At 39.1% G+C, this 24,162-nt stretch overlaps 1 protein-coding gene across 3 annotated transcripts; it reads right to left on the bottom strand.

The window, feature by feature from the left end:
• Positions 1-1,797: 1,797 nt before the first annotated feature.
• On the bottom strand, positions 1,798-22,559 carry ELOC (elongin C). Of its 3 annotated transcripts, none has more exons than XM_055432615.2 (4): positions 22,034-22,559; positions 11,648-11,701; positions 9,477-9,620; positions 1,798-2,550 (listed from the first exon to the last, which is right to left on the bottom strand). In XM_055432615.2, the coding sequence occupies exons 2-4, from the start codon at positions 11,649-11,651 to the stop codon at positions 2,360-2,362; spliced, it is 339 nt and encodes a 112-aa protein (XP_055288590.1). In that variant the 5' UTR covers positions 11,652-11,701; positions 22,034-22,559; the 3' UTR covers positions 1,798-2,359. The 3 variants fall into 3 exon arrangements, with proteins under 3 accessions (XP_055288590.1, XP_055288591.1, XP_055288592.1); XM_055432616.2 differs by lacking the exon at positions 22,034-22,559 and adding an exon at positions 21,861-22,014; XM_055432617.2 differs by lacking the exon at positions 22,034-22,559 and adding an exon at positions 21,519-21,615.
• Between the last annotated feature and the right edge of the window lie 1,603 nt (positions 22,560-24,162).

Below are 24,162 nucleotides of genomic sequence, written 5' to 3'. Positions count from 1 at the left end.
GGAATTATGAGGGTTAAATACTCTTCAGTCTTTAACAGCAATTTTACAGTATTTCTCAGAATATCTGTACTATTTTGAAATAATAATAATAAATTTAGCAAAATGATTCAGAGCTAAGATGACAGCTCCATACATAGCAAGATGTCTCTAAACGTATTTCTACTTTAACATGAGCTAAGTTTACCACTTATAGTAAGCAGTATCTCTCAATATTAACAGGTCTTCAAGAGGAGACTATTATCTGCCAATAATAATTGTAAGAAAGATAAGCAATCTAAAAAGCATAAATAATCTGCTGCTACTGCTGCTGCTAAGTCACTTCAGGCGTGTCTGACTCTGTGTGACCCCATAGATGGAAGCCCACCAGGCTCCCCTTAATCTAGATAATACAAAATGAAATACTAACTGAATAAAACAAAAGGATTTTGTGGTGCTATTCTCTGTGCAGAAAAAAAATATCAGGGAGATTTGCACATAATTCAAAAAGTAAACTAATTACCAAGGTCGGAAAACCGTTAAGGTTTCAATACTATCAAAAATCATTGGTTAAATTTAACCAAATAAAAATTCCTACTATTCAGTCATGTGACAGATGTACTGAAGCAAATAGTTTCATACATCCTCAGAAAAACAGAAAATTAAGGCTAAAAAGATCAACCACCAAGTGTTCATTAAACCTTTCAGTCAATAGTCTTTATTAACATGCAAGTATCATTTGCCACAAGATACATAGTTTTCCTAATCTTTCAGTTCTTTTTCAATATTTTAAACTTGAGGTTACTTCTGGATCTAACGTACAAAGTAACCTACTAAAATGGGTCAAAGTTAAATTTTATTTTTCTAGCTATTACCTTGACCTTTAAGATCACCACTTAGGCTAATAATTGGCATTATTTGTCACCAAGTAGCAGAACATAATTCTTGTACTTGATAATCTTCTATACTAAAATATGTACCAGTATGTCTTAAGAAGTTACTAAAATATATGCAATTAACATTTATATTTAATTGCTTTCAATAAGCTGGAAAGTACAATGTTAGGTCTTCTAAGTGGAAAAATTACTTTTATAGATCTTGGTTGTTTATTGTCTTTGCAGGTTCCCGAAAAACTGGTCCATATTAAACCAGTCTCAAAGAAGTAAGCTGAAGATTTAAATTTATAGACCCTGTAGTAACAGCTTTGTTTTACTACTAAGATAAAGACTATAGTAAATCCAACTCTAGTGCTTCTTTTCCCATGACTAAGCAGAGACACTCTTATAGTTCTTAAAAAAAATTTTTTTGTCTTAGTATAGAAGCTGAAAGGCCTCTTTTGTAAGTTTGACTTCAGCAGAAGACCCAGATTACAACATCCTGTCTACTGGGAAATGGGTTAACAGAAGATGATAAACTGTATCAAAGTGCATTATAAGATCTGCACTGCATCTCTTCAGGTTTTAGTATTTTATAACATTTCAGCTGAATGGAGGAAGACTAAAATAGTTCAGAGAAGTCTTGTTCTTAGGACGTAGATGAAGTTCATTAGTCTTTTAAAGCATATTTAAATAATGAGAAGTGTACCTAAAGGGACTATGTAAGAATGAATATTGCAAAGGAAACTTTATAGTCAATGAAAGTACAATACTTTGGATTGGCTGAAATGCACAATGTACATGAAACCAAATGCACGTGTAATATACTTGTTGACCATGTGGCTATAGTTCAAAAAGTTCCTGCTCCAAAAGCTGTACCCAGTACTCTTCCAAAACTGATTTTAAATAAAGTTCTTAAATTGTAGCAATAAACAAAAAGACAAGATACACTTAAAACAATACTGCAGTTTATCAAAAGACACATAAGAAATTTCAACTCTCATGTCTTTGACAGTTATAAAAATCAATATTTTGGCTAAGTTATAAACATGTTTATAATGCAATTATATGCAACTGCATAACTCTAATAATGCTAAGGACAGCTATAAGATCAGAATAGGTTTTTTTAAAAAAACACTAAAAACATAAAAATACATAGCCCCATTATTTACCTGTAGAACATGTTCAATTTATGCCTAAATTTCAGCATTTACTGTATCATCACTTCTCTAATTTTAAAAAATCACATCCAAAGGATAAGGCAAAACCACCTACGAATTGGTATATTTGTTTATTTCTCAATTTGTGAAAATGTCCTTAATTTGTTGATGTAGCAAACAAACTTCAACTCTGACTGCTATGCAAAAGAACAGAAAATAATCTGCTTTGCAATGAACTTTAAAGTTCAACTGCACACAGGCAACATGCTATATATGAAAAAATTACTAACTGAACTATAGGTATTAAATACTGAAAAAGAGTTAACAGTTTATTATAATTTATTTTATTTAACAATCTAGGAAGTTCGCAGCCATCAGCAGTTCCAGTGCAATTTCAGGTGCAATTGGGAATTCAGGAATCTCCGTGGAGCTGTTAGTGTAGCGAACCTTGTAGGTAAAATACATGCATACTTTCGATAGCACATGTGAAGGGATCTCTCTAAAATTGACTTCATTAGTTTCATTCTCAGCAAACTGACCTGGAAAAGAAAAGGAATTTGTGATATATCGGCTGAAATGTGTTTTCCTCCAAATTCCTATGTTCCTCCAAAATTCCTAACTCCCAATATTTCCAAATGGGACTATATTTGGAGACACGTATTTAAGGCCCTGGACCAACTTGACTGGCATCCTTATCAGAACTTCTCATGACATGTTTTGACTTTAGACTTCCACCTTGTTCATCTGCAAAGAGAATTTTGACTCTTTGAAAATTCATAACTTTATCACTAAAGTGCTAATCCAGTAAAACAAAACAAGAAACCTCCAGTCATTTGGAGAATGGAGTAAGAAATGGCAACCCACTCCAGTATTCTTGCCTGGAAAACACTATGGACAGGGCAGTCTACAGTCCGTGGGGTTGCAAAGAGTCAGAGATGACTGAGCATCTACTCGCAAACATGGAGAAAGAGATAAAGTAAATTATAATTCCCCAAAATAAAATATGGCAAGAAACTTAAATTCTACAGACATTGCCGGATAGAATGTAAAACAGTACAACCTCTTTGGAAAAGTCTGACACTATCTTATAAAGTAAAATATATACTTATAGCCCAAAGAATCCACCTGCAATTAGGGAGACCTGGGTTCAATCCCTGGGTTGGGAAGATCCCCTGGAGAAGGGAACGGCTACCAACGCCAGTATTCTTGCCTGGAGAATTCCATGGACAGAGGAGCCTGGCAAGCTACAGTCCATGGGGTCGCAAAGAGTCGAACACGACTGAGAGACTTTCACTTATCAGAACAGGAGGTTAGGTTGCAGACACACAGAGGTTAGACAACAATGTGAAGACACAGGGAGAAGGCAGTTGTCTACAAGGCAAGAAGGGAGGCCCCAGAAGAAACTAACCCTGCCAAATCTTTATTCCCATCCTTTGGAACTGTGAGAAACTAAATTTCTGTTTAAATCATCCAGTCACTGATATTTTGTTATGGCTGACTAATACAATGCAAAAAGGATAAACCCAACCTGCATCAAATGAAGTAGCTAGCTCTGATTTCTGAGCAGAAACATAAAAAACCTTTATTAAGAAGATTTAGTCTAGGTCAAGAGTCCCTAACCTCTAGGACCTGATGCCTGATGATCTGAGGGGGAACTGACACAATAACAGAAATAATGAGCACATTAGATGTAAGGCACGATTCATCCCCAAACCACTCCCCCACCCCAGCCCCCAAGTCTGTGGAAAAACTGTCTTTCACAAAACTGGTCCCTGGCGACAAAAAGGTTGGGGACCATAGTCTAGGGAATTGAGTACTTCTGGATAATCAGGAGCTCTGTCCTATGTTGCCATGTAAATATAAACAATAAGTGAAACACTAATTAAAAAAAAATCTTTTCAAGGAAGTAAATCCACTGTTTTCCTCTTTCGTTTTTAAAAACATGATCATGTTAATGAGATCTCATAAGCCATTATATTTCCCTTTAACAACAGTTCATAAAGTGCTTTTAGTGATCTCTAAAAATTTCTTTAGCTATATAAACTTAAGATAATTTAGCCTTTACTACTGGGATAAAATATTTTCTTGACCGTCTAGCATTAGCACTGTGCAGTGAATAAAAAAAGACAGAAAAGTGTACTTTCTGAGAAAAGAGTATTTTAAAAGTTTTCTATTAACATCTACTGGTTAGGGGTAGGCTGGGATGAGGAGAAAGGAAAGGAGGAGTCAACAAATAATTCACAGCAATGAAGTTAACTTTTATTTCCCAATAACTACAACTCGCTTGTTTGAACATATGCATGAAATATTACCAACAGGCAGTTGTTAAGTCTTTGACACTAGACCAACATTAGTGCTTTTTTTTTGAGGTGAAATGCAGGTAACATAAAAGTCCCCATCTAAGATGTGTAATTCAGTGTACATTCACAGTGCTGAGCAGCCATCTACTCTTATCTGGTTCCAAAACATTTTTGTCACCCCAGATAAAACCTTATACCCTTTAAGCAGGGCTTCCCAGGTGGCAGTAAATTCTCCAGCCAGTGTGGGAGACCCAGGTTCAATCCCTGGGTTGGGAAGATCCCCTATTGTAGGAATGGCAACCCACTCCAGTATTCATGCCTGAAAAATCCCATGGACAGAGAAGCCTGATGGGCTATGATCTGTTGGGTTACAAAAATAGGACACGACTGAACAAGTGAGCACACATGCAAACACTCTTTAAGCAATTATTTCCCACCTCCCCCCATACCCCAGAGTCTCTGGAAAACACCAATTTACTTTCCGTCTCTATGAAATCATCTATTCTAGATATTTCATACAAATGGAATTATACAACATTTGATCTTTCATGTCTGCCTTCTTTCACTTAATATAATGTTTTGAAGGTGCATGTATCAGTATTACATTCCTTTACATGTACACGAATGTTCACATGAAAGTTGGTTTTAGGTTAAAGGAGATCAGGCCTATTAAAGAAGCCAAAATTCTCTAATCTTAAAGTTTTAACTAAGATTTTGTTGGCATTCATGAATTTCCCCCCTCAAGTACATGCTAGTTCTGTCTAGAAGAAAAGTCTAAAAGCAATTCAACTCAGGAGCAACGAGTACTGCTAGCACCCAGGGCGGGGTCTCTAAGTACCATTTTCCACTAAAAAAAAAAACCCCAACCAACCAAAAACAAAAAAATCAGGGCTCTTTAGAAAAAGTTGTTTTCAGGATTGAGAAATTATGTACAGAATGAACCTGAGAACTTTTGTTATTACAGAAAGCAGTAGATATCCAAGATTAAAACCATGTCACAAGGACGCAGAAGCTAACTTGATGTGCCCCATCTGGCATAAAAATGCAGCAAATGGAGCAATCTGAACATCAGTAAAAATGACTGCACAGGACTGAAAAATATGCAATATATATGTACACATGCAAACAAAACAAACATTCTTTACTATTGGAAGATGCTGGAGAACCAATTCGCTACTCTGAGAAATTACAAGGGAAAAAAAAAAAATCAAGTGTTTATCCCCCTCCCCGGTACAGACTGTACTTCAAGGTAATCAAACAGTTTTTTATTGGAGAATTCTAAGTAATAAATGCAGAAGAAATGACAGAATTAGAAAATCCCTGTTTTATAAATTCTGAATGAAGTAAATTTCAGCAATAGCCCCAGTGAATGCTAAAACTATTATATGAAAAACTGACTGGGGAACTGCTCATGGACCAATCACAATACAACATGAATACAAGAGTTCTACCTATATTCTCGTTAGAGAGATGAACTGGATTTTAATCAAGCCTCCAGAGTTCTAATTATGAGTTTTCAAGATGACACATGACTTAGTCTAATCTGGATGTCTACATTATACAAATAACCTTGTCTCTAGTAAGACAAGGAAAGAAAAAAAAGAGTTCGCAGGGGAACAATCATAGACTTCTGCAAGTGAAATAGTGTTATGTCAGGAGTTTGCTTGAAATACTCTTAAAAAAAAAGTCAGAATAGATAAACGAGATTGGCAAAATACTGATAACGACCGAAGCTGCTTGATGGGTACAGGAAGGTATGTTATGCTATCTCCTCCACATCTGAGTTATGTTTTAAAATTTCCATAGTAAAAAATACAAAAAACGGATTGCAAAGGATCCCAAATAGCCAAAACAATTTTGAAAAAGAAAAAGTTTAGGGGCCTAACACTTCCTAATTTCAAAACTTACTACAAAGTTGCAGAAATTAAAACAGCGCTAGACCAGTATAAGGATAGAAACATATACCAACAGGAAAGAATTTAGAGTCCACAAATAAACCTACATGCTTACAGTCAACTGATATCAACAAGGATGCCAAGACCACTCAATGGAGTAAAGTATGGTCTCTTCAACAAATAGTACTGGGATGTCCACATGCAAAAGAATGAAGCTGATTCACACTATATAAAAAATTAACAATATCAAGGACCTAAATGTTAGAGCTTAAACTACAGAATTTATAAGAAAACATAAGGGTAAATCTTCATGACACTGAATTTGGCAATAGATTTTTAGACAGGACTCATCAATCACAAACAACAAGACAGAAAATAAATTGGACTTCATCAAAACAAAAAAAGGTTTAGTACATCAAAAGACACTATCAAAGGACTGTCCTGGTGGCCCAGTGGGTAAGACTCTGCGTTGCCAACCTGGATGAAAAGGAAGTTTGGGGGAGAATGTATACATGCAAATGTATGACTGAGTTCCTTTGCTGTTCACCTGAAATGATCACAACATTGTTTGTTAACTGGCTATACCCCAATACAAATTTTAAAAGTTTAAAAGAAAAAAAAAAAAAAATCTGCCCTGCAATGCAGGGGATAAAGGTTCGTTTCCTGACTGGGGAACTAATATCTCACACGCTTGTGGGGCAGTGAAGCCCAAGCGCTACAACTACTGAGTCCACTAAGTCCACATGCCACAACTAGAGTCTGTGCTACAACAAAAGATCTCACATGACGCAACAAAGATTCCATGTGCTGCAATGAAGGTCCAATGCAGCAACCCTCTCAAAAAAAGATACTATCAAGAAAAAACACAGCCTACAGAATACAGAAAATATTTGCATATTATGTATCTGGTAAGGGTCTAGTGTCCAGAATTTATGTGCTGTGTTTAGTTGCTCAGTCATATCCAACTCTTTGCGATACCATGGACTGTAGCCCACCAGGCTCCTCTGTCCATGGAGCTTCTCCAGGCAAGAATACTAGAGTGGGTTGCCACGCCTTCCTCCAGGGGATCTTTCCAACCCAGGGATCGAACCCACGTCTCCCGCATTGGAGGCAGATTCTTTACCAACTGAGCCACCAGGGAAGCCCAAGAATACTGGAGTGGGTAGCCTATCCCTTCTCCAGGGGATCTTCCCAACTCAGGAATTGAACTGGGGTCTCCTGCATTGCAGGCTGATTCTTTACCAGCTAAGCTACCAGGGAAGCCCCCCAGAATTTAAAAAGAACCCTTAAGAACTCACAAACACAAGTTAATTAAAAAATGGGCAACAGAAGGCAATGGCAACCCACTCCAGTACTCTTGCCTGAAAAATCCCTTGGACAGAGGAGCCTGGTGGGCTGCTGTCTATGGGGTCGCATGAGTCGGACACGATTGAAGCGACTTAGCAGCAGCAGCAGTATATCCATAGCATGGAATACTACTCAGTGATGAAAAAGAACAAAGTATGAATATATGCAACAGCCTGGATAAACTCCAGATAATTATGCTAAATGAAAAAGTAATCCCAAAAGGTTGTGTACCATATGATTCAACTTAACATTCTTGAAATGACAGAATTATAAAATGGAGAACAGATGAGTGGTTTCCAGGGGTTAAGGAGGAGATTGGTGATGGGGGAGGGAATTGTGTTTGTGACTGTACAAGGGCAACATGAGAGATCCTTTGGAGGATGGAAATGTTCTGTATCATGACTATATTAGTGTCAGTACCTTGGTTTTGAAATTGTGCAATAGCTTTGCAAGATGTTACCACTGGAGGAAACTGGATAAATGGCACAGTGAAATTTCTCTGTATTATTCCTTATAAGCTGCATGTGAATCTACAAATACCTCAAAATAAAAGTATAATTTAAAAAAAAAGGGCAACAGAATTGAACAGATATTTCTCAAAAGAAGATATACAAATGACCAAAAAGCACATAAAGGTATGTTTAACATCGTTAAGTCATTAGGGAGATGCTAATCCAAATGACAAAGTAAAGAGATACCACTTCACACTTACTAAGATGGCTAGAATCAGAAAAATAGAAAATAAACAATGTCAGGGAGGATGTGGAGAAAGTAGAACCCTATACATTGCTGGTAGGAATGTAAAATGGTTCAGCCACAGTGCAAACAGTTCAGCATTTCCTCTAAGAGTTAAGCATAGAATTACTGTATGCTCCAGAAATTCCAATCCTCAAGAAAAACTTTCTTGAGGTAAAATGTTAAGAACAGATATTTGGGAGGCAGTTTCCCGTGGTCATGTATGGATGTGAGAGTTGGACTGTGAAGAAAGCTGATCGCCGAAGAATCGATGCTTTTGAACTGTGGTGTTGGAGAAGACTCTTGAGAGTCCCTTATACTGCAAGGAGATCCAACCAGTCCATTCTAAAGGAGATCAGTCCTGGATGTTCATTGGAGGGACTGATGCTAAAGCTGAAACTCCAATACTTTGGCCACCTCATGCGACGAGTTGACTCACTGGAAAAGACTCTGATGCTGGGAAAGGTTGGGGGCGGGAGGAGAAGGGGACGACCGAGAATGAGATGGCTGGATGGCATCACCGACTCTGTGGACATGAGTTTGAGTGTACTCCGGGAGTTGGTGATGGACAGGGAGGCCTGGTGTGCTGTGATTCATGGGGTCGCGGAGAGTCGGACACGACTGAGCGACTGAACTGAACTGAACTTATATAAACTTCACATGTAACCAGGAGCACAAATCACCATAGTCCTTCTGTGGTGAACTCACCACAGAAACTAACACAGGGAAATGATCCTTCCTGTTACAAAATAATCAAGTTGGTCTTAATAAAACTGCAGTAAATAACTGAAAACAGGAACTAGCAGATGCCATTTTCCCCCCAATTCAACATAGTGAAAGTGTTAGCTGCTCAGTCATGCCCGACTCTTTGCGACCCCATGGACTGTAGCCTGCCAGACTCCTCTGTCCATGGAATTCTCTAGGCAAGAATACTGGAGTGAATTGCCATTCCCTTCTCCAGGGGATCCTCCCCACCCAAGGATTGAACCCGGGTCTTCTACATTGCAGGCAGATGCTTTACCATCTGAACCACCAGGGAATGCAACATAACCATGCAATAATTAATGTTAGAATAGTTACTGTATCTCTTTTTATGTTATGAGTTATTTAATTCAACTTAAATCACATTCATCAAACATTGAAAGTGAAGATACACTATATTAAGAGGAAATAAAGAAATGTACCTACCTGGGCCACTCAACATGGCTTTTATTGTTCCTGATGTTAGCGCATGTTCTCTCTTTACAATAAATTCATGGCCATCTGAAGATATCAATTTGACATACATGGCATCAGGGCCCTCACAGCCACCATAGGTTTTCTCTTCTCCATCTAAAGTAAGTAAGCAGTAAAATGATTTCTGACTCATAAAATGGATTAAAAACAAACAGGTTCACCAAAGTTAGTATTTGAATCACTCAGACCTGGACCATTTGCCCAGATTTAAAGTTTTTAACTTCTTGTATAACTAGTCTCTAAATATTTTAGCTGCACAGTTTGTGGGATCTTAGTTCCCCGACCAGGGATTGAACCTGGGCCATGGCAGTGGAACGTGCTGAGTCCTAACCACTGGACCACCAAGGAACTCCCAAGGATGTTTACTTTAGATGAACATGTACCAGTATTTTTCAAGGGAATAGTAACAATTTGTGAACATGGCAGCACATTCAAATTTAAGACTAAAATAAAACATTCAAATAGTGCAACTTTATATCTGTCATTTGAAATACTCATTTTAAAAATAAAATGCATACTGTGTTTTGGAATAGATGTTTGTATGCCATGTGAGTGCAACTTCTGACAAGCCCATATTCTCAAAATTAGGGCTTTCTTTACTTAGCATTTCACTCTTGATGCATAAAAAATGACCAAAACGTTTTACTGATCAGTTTAAATTATTGCATGAATACTGAAGTAATGAATATAGATAAGTATCATCTTTAAAAATTCAAAACACAGGTGAGGTAGCTAGCACTACCTCCACTGCCACCATGCTGGCTTTAGCCAGAGGAGTTTGTGCAATGTAACTTTTTGAGGGACTATGTATTTTTATATATCTGTTTATAATCTTTTCTCACATATATAACTTTACAAGTTTGTATTGACAGAATTTTAATTTTTATGATTACCAATATTTGAAAGAAAACATCTTAAGGCTTATTCTAAAAACTGAGGAAGCCTTAGTGAGAAGTACAGAAGTTGAAGCACTGTTTAATTACAAACATACATTCACTCATTTCATCTGTTAATACAAATTCCTAAAACTGAGATTAATAAATATCAAAATTACTTATGTTCTACCATTGTCAAAATTGTTTAATCTGAATCTAATTGGGAGGAACCATTCAGACAAATCTAAATTTAAGACTTCACTCCTCATCCAATCTCTAAAGTAGGAAACTATTTAAAGGAGACAAAGAGATAAATAAATACAGAAAGTAATCCTTGACTGGACCCTCGATTTAAAAAGAATAAACCCACTGTGAAGAACACTATTGAAGAAACTGAAATTTTGAATATGGACTGAATCAGGAGATGCATGCTTAAGTATTTAGTATAGAATTTTACGTGCTGCATGCTCAGTTGGCCAACCCTGTGACCCCATCGACTGCAGCCCACTAGGCTCCTCTGTCCATGAAATTCTCCAGGCAAGGATACTACAGAAGGTTGTCATTTTCTACTCCAGAGGATCTTCCCAACCCAGGAACTGACCCAGAGTCTCCTGTAGCTCCTGCATCGCAGGCAGATTCTTTACCACTGAACCACGTGGGAGGCTCCTTGAGTATTACATGTACAACTAAATAAATAATACAGGCAAAAAGGCTTATGCGTGTTTTTGTATGTATACATGGGTATATAAACACACACAGGAAAAGCAAATATGGCAAAACATTAATTGGTAAAGGCCACAGTGTATTATTCTTACAATTTTTCATAGTAAAAAGCTGGGGGACTCAAAAATGCAAGTAACTTCTAAATCTCTGACAATTCAAACATACAGATTTTTAGCAGTTTTTGCCAACCTCTGAGAACAAAAATAAAAATAATTATCAATTATTTAAATTTATACGTTTAGTGGTTTTGGGTTTTTTTGGGGAACTGAAACCATTTTCAATGTCTGTTAGAAGAGTTTCTAATTTCTTAAGTAACAATTACTCACTAGCAATCACAAATTAAATCTGGCACAATAATGTTACTGATCTGCCTTTCAGAAATATACAGTAAACATGGCTGTTGATATAAACAACTAATTTTCAATCCACTCTATTTTCTTACTTGCATTCACCGACTCTGAAGGTCTATCTTTGAGAAGGAAGCTTCAACTAATTGAAAGACAAAATTACTTTTATATAACTTACCCATTATGTTCTTATGAAATTCTACTTTGCGTCCACAGGAACTTTAGTAGTTTCCTAAAAATATAACAATGCTATATTGAGATCAATGCCAGAATAACATGTTTTTGCCCATTATTATTTAATACATCCTTCAGTGTTACAAGTGCAAGGACTCGGATTTTCCCAGCTAGGTAAATTTCCCAGTCACCACAATAGGGAAGAGTATCAAGTTTCTGAACATCTGAGAGAAGAAGATCACTGGCAGGACAGGGAATTCTAAAGACAGATTTGTCTCTTATCCTTTTAAGATAACTATTCTGACAACAGTTTAAAAATACAGATGTTGTTCATTAGGCGCTGAACTGAACTTGAAAGAGACTCTTGGCTTCAATCATCTTTGTATATTATATCTGCTAGACACTGGCAGACACTAAAGCAAGTATTTGCTAAATGAATGACAACATGATCAACCCAAGGATGTGAATTTCATGAGAATAAAAAAGATAAGGCCTGCCTTCTTCTTAGGTAAATGTGCACATCCATAACACATGTTCCATCCATTCTGCATAGAGGCTACCAATAACAATGAAGGAGTTAAAAATTAATTTTTGAGAAATCTTAAATTTTACAAAAGAAATGACTGCTAAAGGAAAAGAGCTCATATTTTCAGCAATTTGTATTTTAACAGCATCTCTTCAAAGGAGGATTTTATTTGTCCCAACGTTATTTTTATAACATTGCCAGGAAAACAGCATATCCTAATTACCCTGTTCTCTAAGAAATTCCTGACCAATAAACCTATGTCAAGTTAAAGTGTTAGTTGTTCAGTTGTGTCTGACTCTTAGCAACCCCATGGACTGTATGTAGCCTTCCACGCTATTCTGTCCATGGAATTCTCCCAGCAAGAATACTGGAGTGGATAGCCATTCCCTTCTCCAGGGTATCGTCCCAATCCAGGGATTGAACATGGGGCTCCTGCATTGCAAGCAGATTCTTTATCATCTGAGCCACCAGGGAAGCCCTAAACCTATGTAATCCCTCGCCTTAAAAAATGGTACCACTGATATATAGTGAGGCTGAATGATTCCTTCCAGGTAGTGACAGAGTAGGAGTAAAAATTAAATGTTAGTATAGAACACTCTCCAAGAATGGAGGGAGATATTTAAAGGGCCATGTCTAAAGCAGGCAATATAACATTATTACCAAGTTGAGGGTCTAATAAGTATAAACACTGTATTAAATGCCTTGCATACATTATCTTATTTTAAAACAATACTTCCACAGGGAAACTGTCATTACCATTGTAGAGACTAGGAAACACTAAGAGGCTGCTCTACTCGCTCAAGGCTTCCATAGCTTAAGTGGCAACATGAGAATTTAAACCTAGAAGGCAATGGCAACGCACTCCAGTACTCTTGCCTGGAAAATCCCATGGACAGAGGAGCCTGGTAGACTGCAGTCCATGGGGTCGCAAAGAATCAGACACCACTGAGCGACTTCACTTTCACTTTCATGCATTGGAGAAGGAAATGGCAATCCACTCCAGTGTTCGTGCCTGGAGAATCCCAAGGACAGGGGAGCCCGGTGGGCTTCCGTCTATGGGGTCGCACAGAGTCGGACACGACTGAAGTGGCTTAGCAGCAGCAGGTTTAGAGCCCACATTCCCTTCCATTATTCCATAAAGCCATGGTGATAAATTCTGGCTCCTATTAAAACTTCTTTTCGACTACTGCTGACAGGTGCCAATATAAATCCTTAGTTATTTAAAATTTAAAACCAGTACTATGTCATTTTATGGTAATAATAATTAGCAATTTAAATTTTTTTCGGTCATTATTAATTTCTTCTGTTCATACTGCTTTGTACTCATCCTAAAAAACAAACACACACACACACACAAAAGGAAAAAATGCTAGAAAAGCTAAAATTTCAAGTGTTAACTTTTCTTTAAAAAATCTCCAGAGTGAAACCTTTAGGATGTTTATTTAACTACTAGTAGCTAAGCAACCATGAAAAGTCACACCTTAGAAGCCCTCTGGATAGCAACGGCTTTTCTACGGACTTCTTAATATAGTAAACAAATGCCATAATTTATGCAGGGTTAAAGGTTGAGTGGGAAAGGGAGCTCCCCATTACTAACAAAGAGTAAATCAACATCAACAAGAATAGACTCTGATACCTAAGAAGTTAAAATACTTTAAATGATTAAATTTGGACTTAACCCACAGATAACCTATATAAATCTAAGTTTGGAGTTACAAAAGCTCAGTGTGAACATTTACTATGTAACTGAGCGAGTTTTCAAAATAGGAATTAGGTAGGTAAAAGGAAGTGGTTAAACAGTGGGTTGAGAATAGTTCTAGGAAGAAGACATGAACAAAGGCTTGATGTCATTGTGCTTTTAGAGTGTCATATATAAAATTACTCTGAGCATTTTTTAAAAAATGTTTTGGTGAAAAACAGAAATTCTGGTGAGCCTAAGGCCTATACTCGTCAGTTTTCAGCCTAGTTTCATTGAACACCAAAAAGATCTTGTAACAGCCCATCCCTTATTTGAAATGTTACCTTTATCATACACTATATTATACGGATTTCTAGATTGTATTCTGTTCCATCAATCTTGTTTATACCTGACCAACATCCCCACTGTTTTAATTACAATAGTGTGATAAATATGCTTTTGCTAAAGAGCTGGGCAAGTCCCCATTTTGTGATTATACATTTCTTGTTAGGTCTACTTTTAGTACTTTACAGTTCCCATTATCAATGAGATCTGTTTTATACTATACTTTCTGAAAGGCTATTGCTGGTGTTTTAAAGTAAACCTTTTCAATTCGGTAAGTTGATCTTGTATTCCCCCATCTTCACAGAACTCTCTTACTAGCTAAGTAGATGAGGGCAATAGCTGCAAATATACAGCTCTGTAGATGTCTAACTTATTACTCACAAGAATACAATAGCAATTAAAGAACCAAATGTTAAAAAAAAAAACCCACTGAACTCTAGAAACATCAGAAGAAAAAAATACAAATAGCTCACAGACCCGTATAAAAATGCTTGGTTCCAAAGGCAACATGAAAACTAAAACATTAAAACTTGCTAAGAACCATGATTTGAATGGGAGGGGAAATGGGTTTTATGAAACAAAAATAGTATAAACTTATGAAATATTCTGGGGCAGTGAAAAGGCTTAAGTTAAATAAATGTATGTAAAAACATGGAAATACCACCAAGATAAACTTAATTTTTTTAAAGCAGATAAGAATGATAGGTATAGTTTTTTGCCATTTATGCAAAATAAATGATTTCTCACCTATTAAAACTCATGTTTTCTGCAGAAAAATATATAAAAATGACCCTGAATAGCCAAAACAATTCTGAGAAAGAAAAGAATCAGAGGTAACATGTTCCCTAATTTTAAAGTACACTACAAGCTGCTGTGCTGCTGTTTAGTCGCTCAGTGATAAATGGAGTCTTATATGTATGATGCAGAAGGCATGCTATGCTATGCTTAGTTGCTCAGTTGTGTCTGACTCTTTGTGACCCCATGGACTGGAGCCCGTCAGGCTCCTCTGTCCATGGGCTTTCTCAGGCAAGAATACTGGAGTGGGCTGCCATTTCCTTCTCCATACTACAAACTACAGTAATCCCAACAGTATGTAAAATCAGTCTCATAGATTAATGGCAGAACAGAGAGCCCAGAAATGAGACCACAGTTACATGATCAATTCATCTATGATAAAAGAACCAAAAATATTCAGTGAGAAAATGACAGCCTCTTCAATAAATGATGTTGGGAAAACTGGGCAGCTTACATGCAAAAGAAACAAAACTGAACTTTCTCACACCATATACAAAAATAAACTCCAAAGTGTATTAAATACTTAAACGTAGACTCACTGGAAAAGAGTCTGATGCTGGGAGGGATTGGGGGTAGGAGGAGATGGGGACGACAGAGAATGAGATGGCTGGATGGCATCACCGACTTGATGGACATGAGTTTGAGTGAACTCTGGGAGTTGGTGATGGACAGGGAGGCCTGGTGTGCTGTGGTTCATGGGGTCGCAAAGAGTCGGACACGACTGAGCGAATGAACTGAACTGAAGACCTGAATCATAAAGCTCCTAGAAGAAAACATAGCAGTACATTCCTTGACACTGGTCTTAGCAGTACTTTGGGGGATATGCCTCCTCAGGCAAGGAAAACAAAGCAAAAGTAAACAAATGGGACTATATCAAATTAAAGAAAAAGCTTGTGCAAAACAAATGAAACTGTCAACATAATTAAAAGGCCAACTATTGAATGGGAGAAGTTTGCAAACAGTATGTCTGATAAGGGGTTAATACCCAAAATATGGGGTGGACCAAAGCCGAAGCTCCAATACTTGAGCCACCTGCCGCGAAGAGTCAACTCACTGAAAAAGACCCGGATGCTGGGAAAGACTGGGGCAGAAGAAGAAGAGGGTGACAGAGGATGAGACGGTTGGATGGCATCATCAACTCAGTGGACATGAGCTTGAGCAAAGTTTGGGAGATAGTGAAGGACAGGGAAGCCTGATGTGCTGCAGTCCACGAGGTCGAAAAGAGGAGGACACAACTGAGCGACTGAACAACAACAAAAAGGTTCGTTAACATCTTATGGAAAAACAAGAACGAACTTTTTGGCCAACCCAATATTTAAAGAATTTTTAAAACTCAAAATAAAAAACCCCCAACCAACCCAACTGAAAAGTGGGAAGAGAACCAGAACAGACATTTTCCCAATGAAGACACACAGATAGTAAAACAATACATGAAAAGATGCTCAACATCAAAAATCACCAGGGAAATGCAAATTGAAACCGTAATAAGATACCATTTGAGACCTGTCAGAACGGCTATCATCATTTTGGACAATGAATAAATAACAAGCACTGGCAAGGATGTGGAGAAAAGGGAACCCTTAAACAGCATTGGTAGGACTGTAAATTGATGCAGCCACTACAGAAAAAAATTAAAAATAGCACTACCATAGATCCAGCATTCCACTTCTGCAGATTTTTTCTAAAGTCAACAAAAATGCTAATTCAAAAAAACGCATGCACCCCTGCATTCATTTTAGCATTATTTACAATAGTCAAGATATGGAAGCAATCTGAGTGCCCATCAACAGATGAATGGATAAAGATGGGACATACACAACACAAGATTACTCATAAAAAGAGTATTACTCAGTCATAAGAATAATGAGATCTTGCCATCTGCGACAACACGGGTATCACGCTAAGTAAAATAAGTCAGAGAGTGAAAGACAAAAACTGTATGATCGCACTAACATGTGGAATCTAAACACCAAAATGAATGAACAAACGTAACAAAACAGAACCAGACGCACAGAACAAACCAGTGGCTGCCACACAGGAACAGGGTGGAGCCATGAGTCAAACAGAGAAGGGAGATTAAGAGGTACAAAACTTGGGAGGGGACATACGTGTACCTATGGCTGATTCATATAGATATTTGGCAGAAACCAACAAAATTCTGTAAAGCAATTATCCTTCAATTAAAAAAAAAAAAAAAGAGGTAACAAACTTCCAGTTTGGAGTCATGAAACGTGGATAAAACGTAAAGCATGGGGAATACAGTCAAATATTGTAACATCTTTGTATAGTAACAGATGGCACTAGACTTACCATCGTGGTAATCATTTTGTAATGTATAGAAATACTGAATCATCCCTGGTGGCTCAGACAGGAAAGAATCTGCATGCAATGTGGGAGACCTGGGTTTGATCCCTGGGTAGGGAAGATCCCCTGGAAGAGGGCATGGCAACCCACTCCAGTATTCTTGCCTGGAGAAGCCTGGTGGACTACAGTCCAAGGGGTCACAAACAGTTCAACACAACTAAGCGACTAAGCACAGCACATGCTGTACATCTGAAACTAATGTATTAATGTAGGTAATGTAGGTCAATGACACTTCAATTTTTTTTAAAAAAAAAGAGCATTGAAATACATGTCTGAAAGTACTAGTTATTTCTAGTTATTCAGAAAAACTATGATTTAAAACAGATTTTTAAAAAACAAGTATGTGGAACTAAGCTGCTTTTGAAGGAAACAATGGTCAGTTAGCCTGATAATTTGTTCTTAACAACAATATGTAAGAATATGATTAATTTGAAAAATGAAGTAAATTACATTAACCAAAAATTATAGAATGTTATTAGAGAGGCTTTGGCCATTAATACAAGTTGACAGAAGTTACACAATTCTAGTTTGTAAAAAGACATTAGAATATATTGCCTAGAATGTTTATAGTGTTGCTGAATTTATATCTCAGGATGATATAAAATTCTCATTCTGGGACTTCCCTGGTCGTCCAGTGGTTAACACTCTGAGTTTCCAATGCAGAAGACATGGGTTCGATCCCTGGTCAAGGAACTAAGATCCCACAGGCCACGCAACACAGCTGAAACATTTAAAAAAAAATTTTTTTTTTCTATCTTGAGACTCAGATAGGTTTAAGTAATAAGACTTCTGTTTCTTCATCTCCTAAATGAGGAAACTGGACTAAACTGTGTCTAAAGTCCCTTCCAGCTCTACTGTTTTATGACTGAACCCATCTGAAATTCACCCTCCCTCTACAAGTGCCCGTAATTCCCAATTTCTCATCTTTATTAGGCCGAGTGCCTCCCACACAGCAAAGAACTGAAGAGCTCCAGAGTGCTGCGTGTTCCACCAAGGCCGTCTTGTCTGCCACATCCTGTAACCAACCTAATCTCCCTCTCTGGCAATGATCTCCAAACTCCTTTGTCTTAGTCTAAAACACATGAGCAAAAGGGCTTCCCTGGTGGCTTAGTGGTAGAGAATCAGCCTGCCAATACTGGAGACAGGGGTTTGGTCCTTGGGTTGGGAAGATCCCCTGGAGAAGGAAATGGCAACCCACTCCAGTATTCTTGCCTGGGAAATCACATGGACAGAGGAGCCTGGCAGGCTACAGTCCTTGGGGTCCCAAAGAATGGGACACAACTTAATGACTAAACAACAACAATTATACATTCTATGCACTATAAAAACCTTTCAACGATGGACTAAAAATAAAAAACAAATGCAAAGCAAAGCCAGAGCTTGCTTCACTCCACTGTTAACATGAGGACTGGCACCATACACACCTCACAGTCTTTATACTCCTTAACTCCCTGCCCCTCCTCTGATGTAGCTGCTGCTGCTAAGTCGCTTCAGTCGTGTCCGACTCTGTGCGACCCCATAGACAGCGGCCTACCAGGCTCCTCCGTCCTAACCCACTCAAAATCCCAATCCTGGCCAATCCCAATTCTCCACCCAGCTCAGGCCTCAAATAAAAAGCTGAACTGGCTAAAGAAAAGTCACAACCATTTTGACTGGTCTCTATTCTAAATCTATGGCCACACACTTTAAACAGGGACTTGATATCACAGTGATCCCCTTAACTACAGTTAACTGGCTTTCCTACTCAGAAAATTTACAGCGTCTCTTAAACCTTCCATACTCCTCTCCTCCCTACCCTAACAACTTCACTTATTTCACCAAGAAAACAGAACAAATCACTTCAAATGCCTTGTCTTTTCCACCTTCATCCTATCTGCATACCTATATACCATATACTCTGTCCATTTTTCTGTTTCAAAAGCTGTATAAAAATCATCCTTCCTACCACAGTGATCCAAGAACTTTGCTCTGCCCCTATTCCCATCAACACATCAAACGCTGTAACATCATCAGGACCACCCACTTCTCCATAACCCACAATAATCAGTTTTTTTAGACTACTAATCCAATCAAAGTGCTCTTGTCACATTTCAACTACTCAGTCACTAGGTCAATTTTTAGTCCTCCTCTTACTCTTTTATAGTTGACTCCAACCTCTTTTCTTCCACTAGCATTACAGATGCCACACCCTCTTGCTCCCTTCCCAGCCATCTGTCCTCTTCTCCATCAATACTCTTGATGTCCTCTGGTCTGTAGTTTTAAGCACCACCTATAAAACACGACTCAAGGATTATCTCCAGAGCCTGACTTCTGCTCTGAGCAACAGTAGGGCTATCCTATTGCCTACTACCGCACATATTCTGAGCTGTATAATATAATCAAATTTAGTACACTCTATACAGAACTCCAGCTTTATTGCTTAGAAACCGGGGCACCCTCCCCAGGAGATGGTGCTACTGTTCACCCAGATGTTTGGGCAAAACAAGGTGATTCTTCCAGATTTTTTGTCCTGGGGTTAGTAAGACCCATTTGGCTCCATCTTCAAATTATACTCTGAATCAGACTGCTTCTCACCTCCAACTCTATATCTCTAGTTCAAGCTACCACAGCTCAACTGAACTACTACAAGTTGCCTTAGGAGCTGGTTTCTCCACTTTCCTCCAACTCAGTTTGCCACTCAGCAGTTAATCATCAAAAGCATTCCCCTACACAAAATCCTCCAATGGCTTCTCATTACAAACAGAACAAAGACAATAAAGTTCCATTTCATTTACTGCTTGCTAACCATTCTGCTCTCATCTCCCATCACTCTTCCTTATGCTCCAGCCACACTGACCTTCTAAGTATTGTAATGGTTCAAGTTCATTTCTCTTAAGGTGTATGAATTTGCAGTTATTGCTCTCTCGAAAATTCTTCCTTCAGATCTTCATTATTTTGGTCTCCAGGCAAAACATTAAGTCTTCAGAGAAGTGGGTCTTCCTTGAGCACTTCTCTTTCAAAATTACACATTCCCACCCTAGTCACACTAACTTAATCTAGCTCTAAATCTAGTTATATTCTCTTTACACTTATCGCCATCTGAAACTATATTTGCTTACTTAATGTACAGTCTCTTTCCTCAAGCTCCAAGAGGGCAGGCTTCATATATAGTGCCTAACATATAGAAGATGAAGACGCTCAATAAATATTTGAGTGAATGGTACTATAGTTTTCTTAATCACCAAAGCTTGAAATCACTGATGAGATTTTTCTGATCTTATTTAATAATGGAACAGTAAACATTTAGGACGGATTAGCTAAAATGCATTAATACATACCAGTGTAAATACAAAGACTTTTCAGATTATTTTCTAATACCGAAAAATCTGCCAAAAAAAAAATTCCAAGAAAGCAATTTATAAGATACAAATACTACTTTAGAACTTGACATATAGAACTGACTCTAACTTCTGACTACAAACTATTGCCTAATCATATTACAGAATTACCATAATGCAATGAAACTAACATCTTCCATTTGAAATAAATTTATATATATATATACACACACCTTGGAATGATAGTTATTGGTTATTAGGTCGATCTCATACTTAAAGAAAAAAGGACAGTCATTTAAAAATTATGAGGCCAAAATCATCACTGGCAATAAGCACTTAATATCCACGATCTCTTTGCCATTTTATTTCCTAACTGAATGAATCCACGTGTGAACAGCGATGTTTCAACATCATGAATTATACCACAATTACAATGTAAACGAGATCAGAAATGTCTCATTTTAGTCCACTAAACAAAGCAGTAAAACTACCTGGCGAGCAAAAAGCAAATTTGGCAGTCTGAAAATAAGGTTTTAAAACTCTAATGAAAGATTTCGATTGTTTTCTATACTGAAGGCGACGCAGAGTAGAAATGCTCTCACTAATAACTCGAACTCCATAAACTATACTAAAGAGGTCTACAGGAGAAAACTTAATGGCCACCGTACTTGACACTAGATGCCTCTATCAGATAAGACTGGGCGGCAGATGCCCGACAGACCCAAACCACCAAGTCGGGCAGAGATCTCCCAACAAGTTGCCCCGAAGGTAAAGTTCTCGGGGTCCCGCTACAGGAAAGAGCGAGGGCCCTCTTCTGTGGCTGGGGACTGACTCCAAGGAAAGAACGAACCTGAGTGCACCCGGGGAAGGCAAAAAAGAAAAGCGACAGGGCTGCCATGCTCCTAACTCCACCCTCCTCGCGCTCAGCCCCGAAGAGGCCCAGGCTCGCCAGCCGCCGCCCCTCCTTCCTCCCTTTTCCAAGCCCACCGAGCGGCGCCAGGGAAGGTCCCGCCGCCCTCCTCTCCCCTCCCCCAAGCCAGGAGCCGAAGCGGCTAGGGAAGGTTAAGCTTCCGTTCCTTCCCCGCCCAAATGGGAAGGGGTGGGAAGTGGGATGGCGAGAGCACCCAGTACGAGCCTCCCCGGTCCCCGACGCGGGCCCAGTGCTCCGTTCCCACCCCAGCCCGAGACTCACTCGTCAGCTCCGCAGCCACCGCAGCCACCGCACCGGGTCCCCGCGCACCGCCACAGACCCTACACCAGGGCCGCCCCCCCACCCCCAGCTGCCTGCCGCCGCGGGTTCCGGGGCAGCAAGAGGAATCACTTCCGCTGGGTCACAGATGCCTTCTACGCGCGGGAGATTAGTACCTGGTGAGGCGGAGACGCGCCGAGGCTGTTGCTTGCCGGCGTCTACAGGAAGTGCGCAGCGCCTCCCTCCCTTCTCCCGCGGGCCAGCCTGCGAGGGCGGTGGTGCCGGGAAAAGTCTCAGCCAATCCTGTTTTGGGTCTTCTGATTCCCAGCATGCAGCGCCGACCCTAATCTGATTTCCAAAGGGACCTCATCCTTGAAGCGGTGCAGGGAGTGGAGGGGGTCGGCGGGGGGTGGGTGGGTCCGAGGCAGCATTGCATCCTGGGATTTGTAGTTTCTCTGGCGGGTATTGACGTGTTTGGCGGAGTCAGCGCTGCAACCTGGAACTTGTAGTTTCTCAAGCCGAGTCTTAAAAGAGTCTGGTAATTTTGGAGGTTGTCCCTGCCCCTCCTTTGCGGGTAAGCCTAGAGGTAGTAGACGTCCGCAGAAGAAAGGTCGGAAAGTGGGGGTGCAGTTTATACGCTAACAAGATCGTGCTCTTTATGAAGCAGTTTCTGTCTTTTTTGAAAAGTTGCAGAGCTCATTGAAGAGCATCTCGGCAGCTCGCGAAATCGCTGGCCTCATTTCCTCTCTTCCCGGTACTTTTCAGTTTACTGAAAACAACCACGCCCCCCACCCCCACTCGGAGGTCTTCACCCCATCTTCTGTCTCCCTCCCAGCCATCCGGTTGCTCGGCTGGATTCTGAGGTCATTCACAGAAACTGCGGCCACCAGTACTCAATTCTGACACCATCTTTGTCACTGCACGCCCCCTCGTCCCCTCCTTCCGCTGCTCTCTCTTCCGCTGCTCTCTCTCCCGCTGTTTCGGCGCACAGTCTCCCCACTCCTCCCACCTGCCTATCCTTTTTACAGATCTTCCCTCCACTTATAATGGGGTTCTATCCTGAGAACTCATGGGAAGTTGAAAATATGAGTCGAAAATGCACTGCATAGAGCTAACCTATTCAACACAATTTAGCCTAGCTTACCTTAGACTGTGCTCAGAATACTTATATCAGCCTGCAGTTGGGCAGAGATCATCAAATACAAAGCTTATATTACAATAGAGTGTTGATTATCTCAGGTAGTTTATTGATTACTGTACTGAAAGTGAAAAACTGATTCTAAGTGTATAGGTGGTTTACCCTCCTGACTGGTTAAGTGATTAGAAGCTTCAAAACCGAGGAGAGAGTATTACACTGCATCTTTCATACTGCATATAGCCCAGGAAAGGATTAAGATTCCAAACTGTGTATGATTTCTTCTGAATCTTACAGCTTTTCCACCATCATAAGATCAAGAAATTATAAATTGAACTATCATAAGTCAGAGCCGCCTTTACTTGCTTTCCTGTGGTGAAATTTAGGCTCCCTTCCAGGAAGAGTGAAACAGCTAAATAAAGTTCACCCTCTGTTTACCGGACTTAGGCATGAAAGGGATGTAAGGCCAAGACTCTCACCATTGCAAGTTGCTCAACTAGGACCGTTGCATAATGACGTCCACAAAAGGAAAACACAGGCGACCCAGAGTTTGTTGACCTAATTAGTGACTTTTGCCTGAAAGACACTTTTAGTTCATTTGGCAGATTAAAAGTGTTGTAAAAGCAATACCGGAAAGACTGTTGGGGGTTAATTTTTCCAAGCCTTTGCAAAAATTATTACGGTTTTTTGGTTTTACTAGCTCAGAACAGAGTTTGGTAAGGAGGAGAGGCAATGGGGTGAGGAGAGGAGGCTGTGGGCTCATTTTCGACTGAACTTTTCCTCCTTTACTTCAGGAGTGTTGTTTTCTCCCCTTAAACCTTCCCTTTCCTCATTGCCTTATCACCTTCTAAAAGGATCACTACGTTAGTTGCCTAGAGCATGACAGAATTTTTCAGGTAAGGATGCTGAGGCTAACTAATGCCAGATTTAGGGCTAAAATCTAGTCAAGGATTGTTTTTTAAAATGCAAAATTAACTTAGGATATTATTTATTATGTAAATAATTTATTATTTACATACAGTAAATATATAATACATGATTATAAAAATGTAGAAATTGCAAATACATTTGGTGTTTTAATATACTTTTACATAGATTATACTGTATTTATATGGTTCTTTATACTATTTATTTTCCTACTTAACAAACTTCAGTAACCCACACTTTTGT

The sequence above is a fragment of the Moschus berezovskii genome, chromosome 16, assembly GCF_049115385.1.
Source record: "Moschus berezovskii isolate FMDL1 chromosome 16, NW_MosBer_1.0, whole genome shotgun sequence".
Taxonomy (NCBI): Eukaryota; Metazoa; Chordata; class Mammalia; order Artiodactyla; family Moschidae; genus Moschus; species Moschus berezovskii.
Note: the sequence above shows the minus strand (reverse complement) of the source record. Positions and strands in the feature narration are given on the sequence as shown.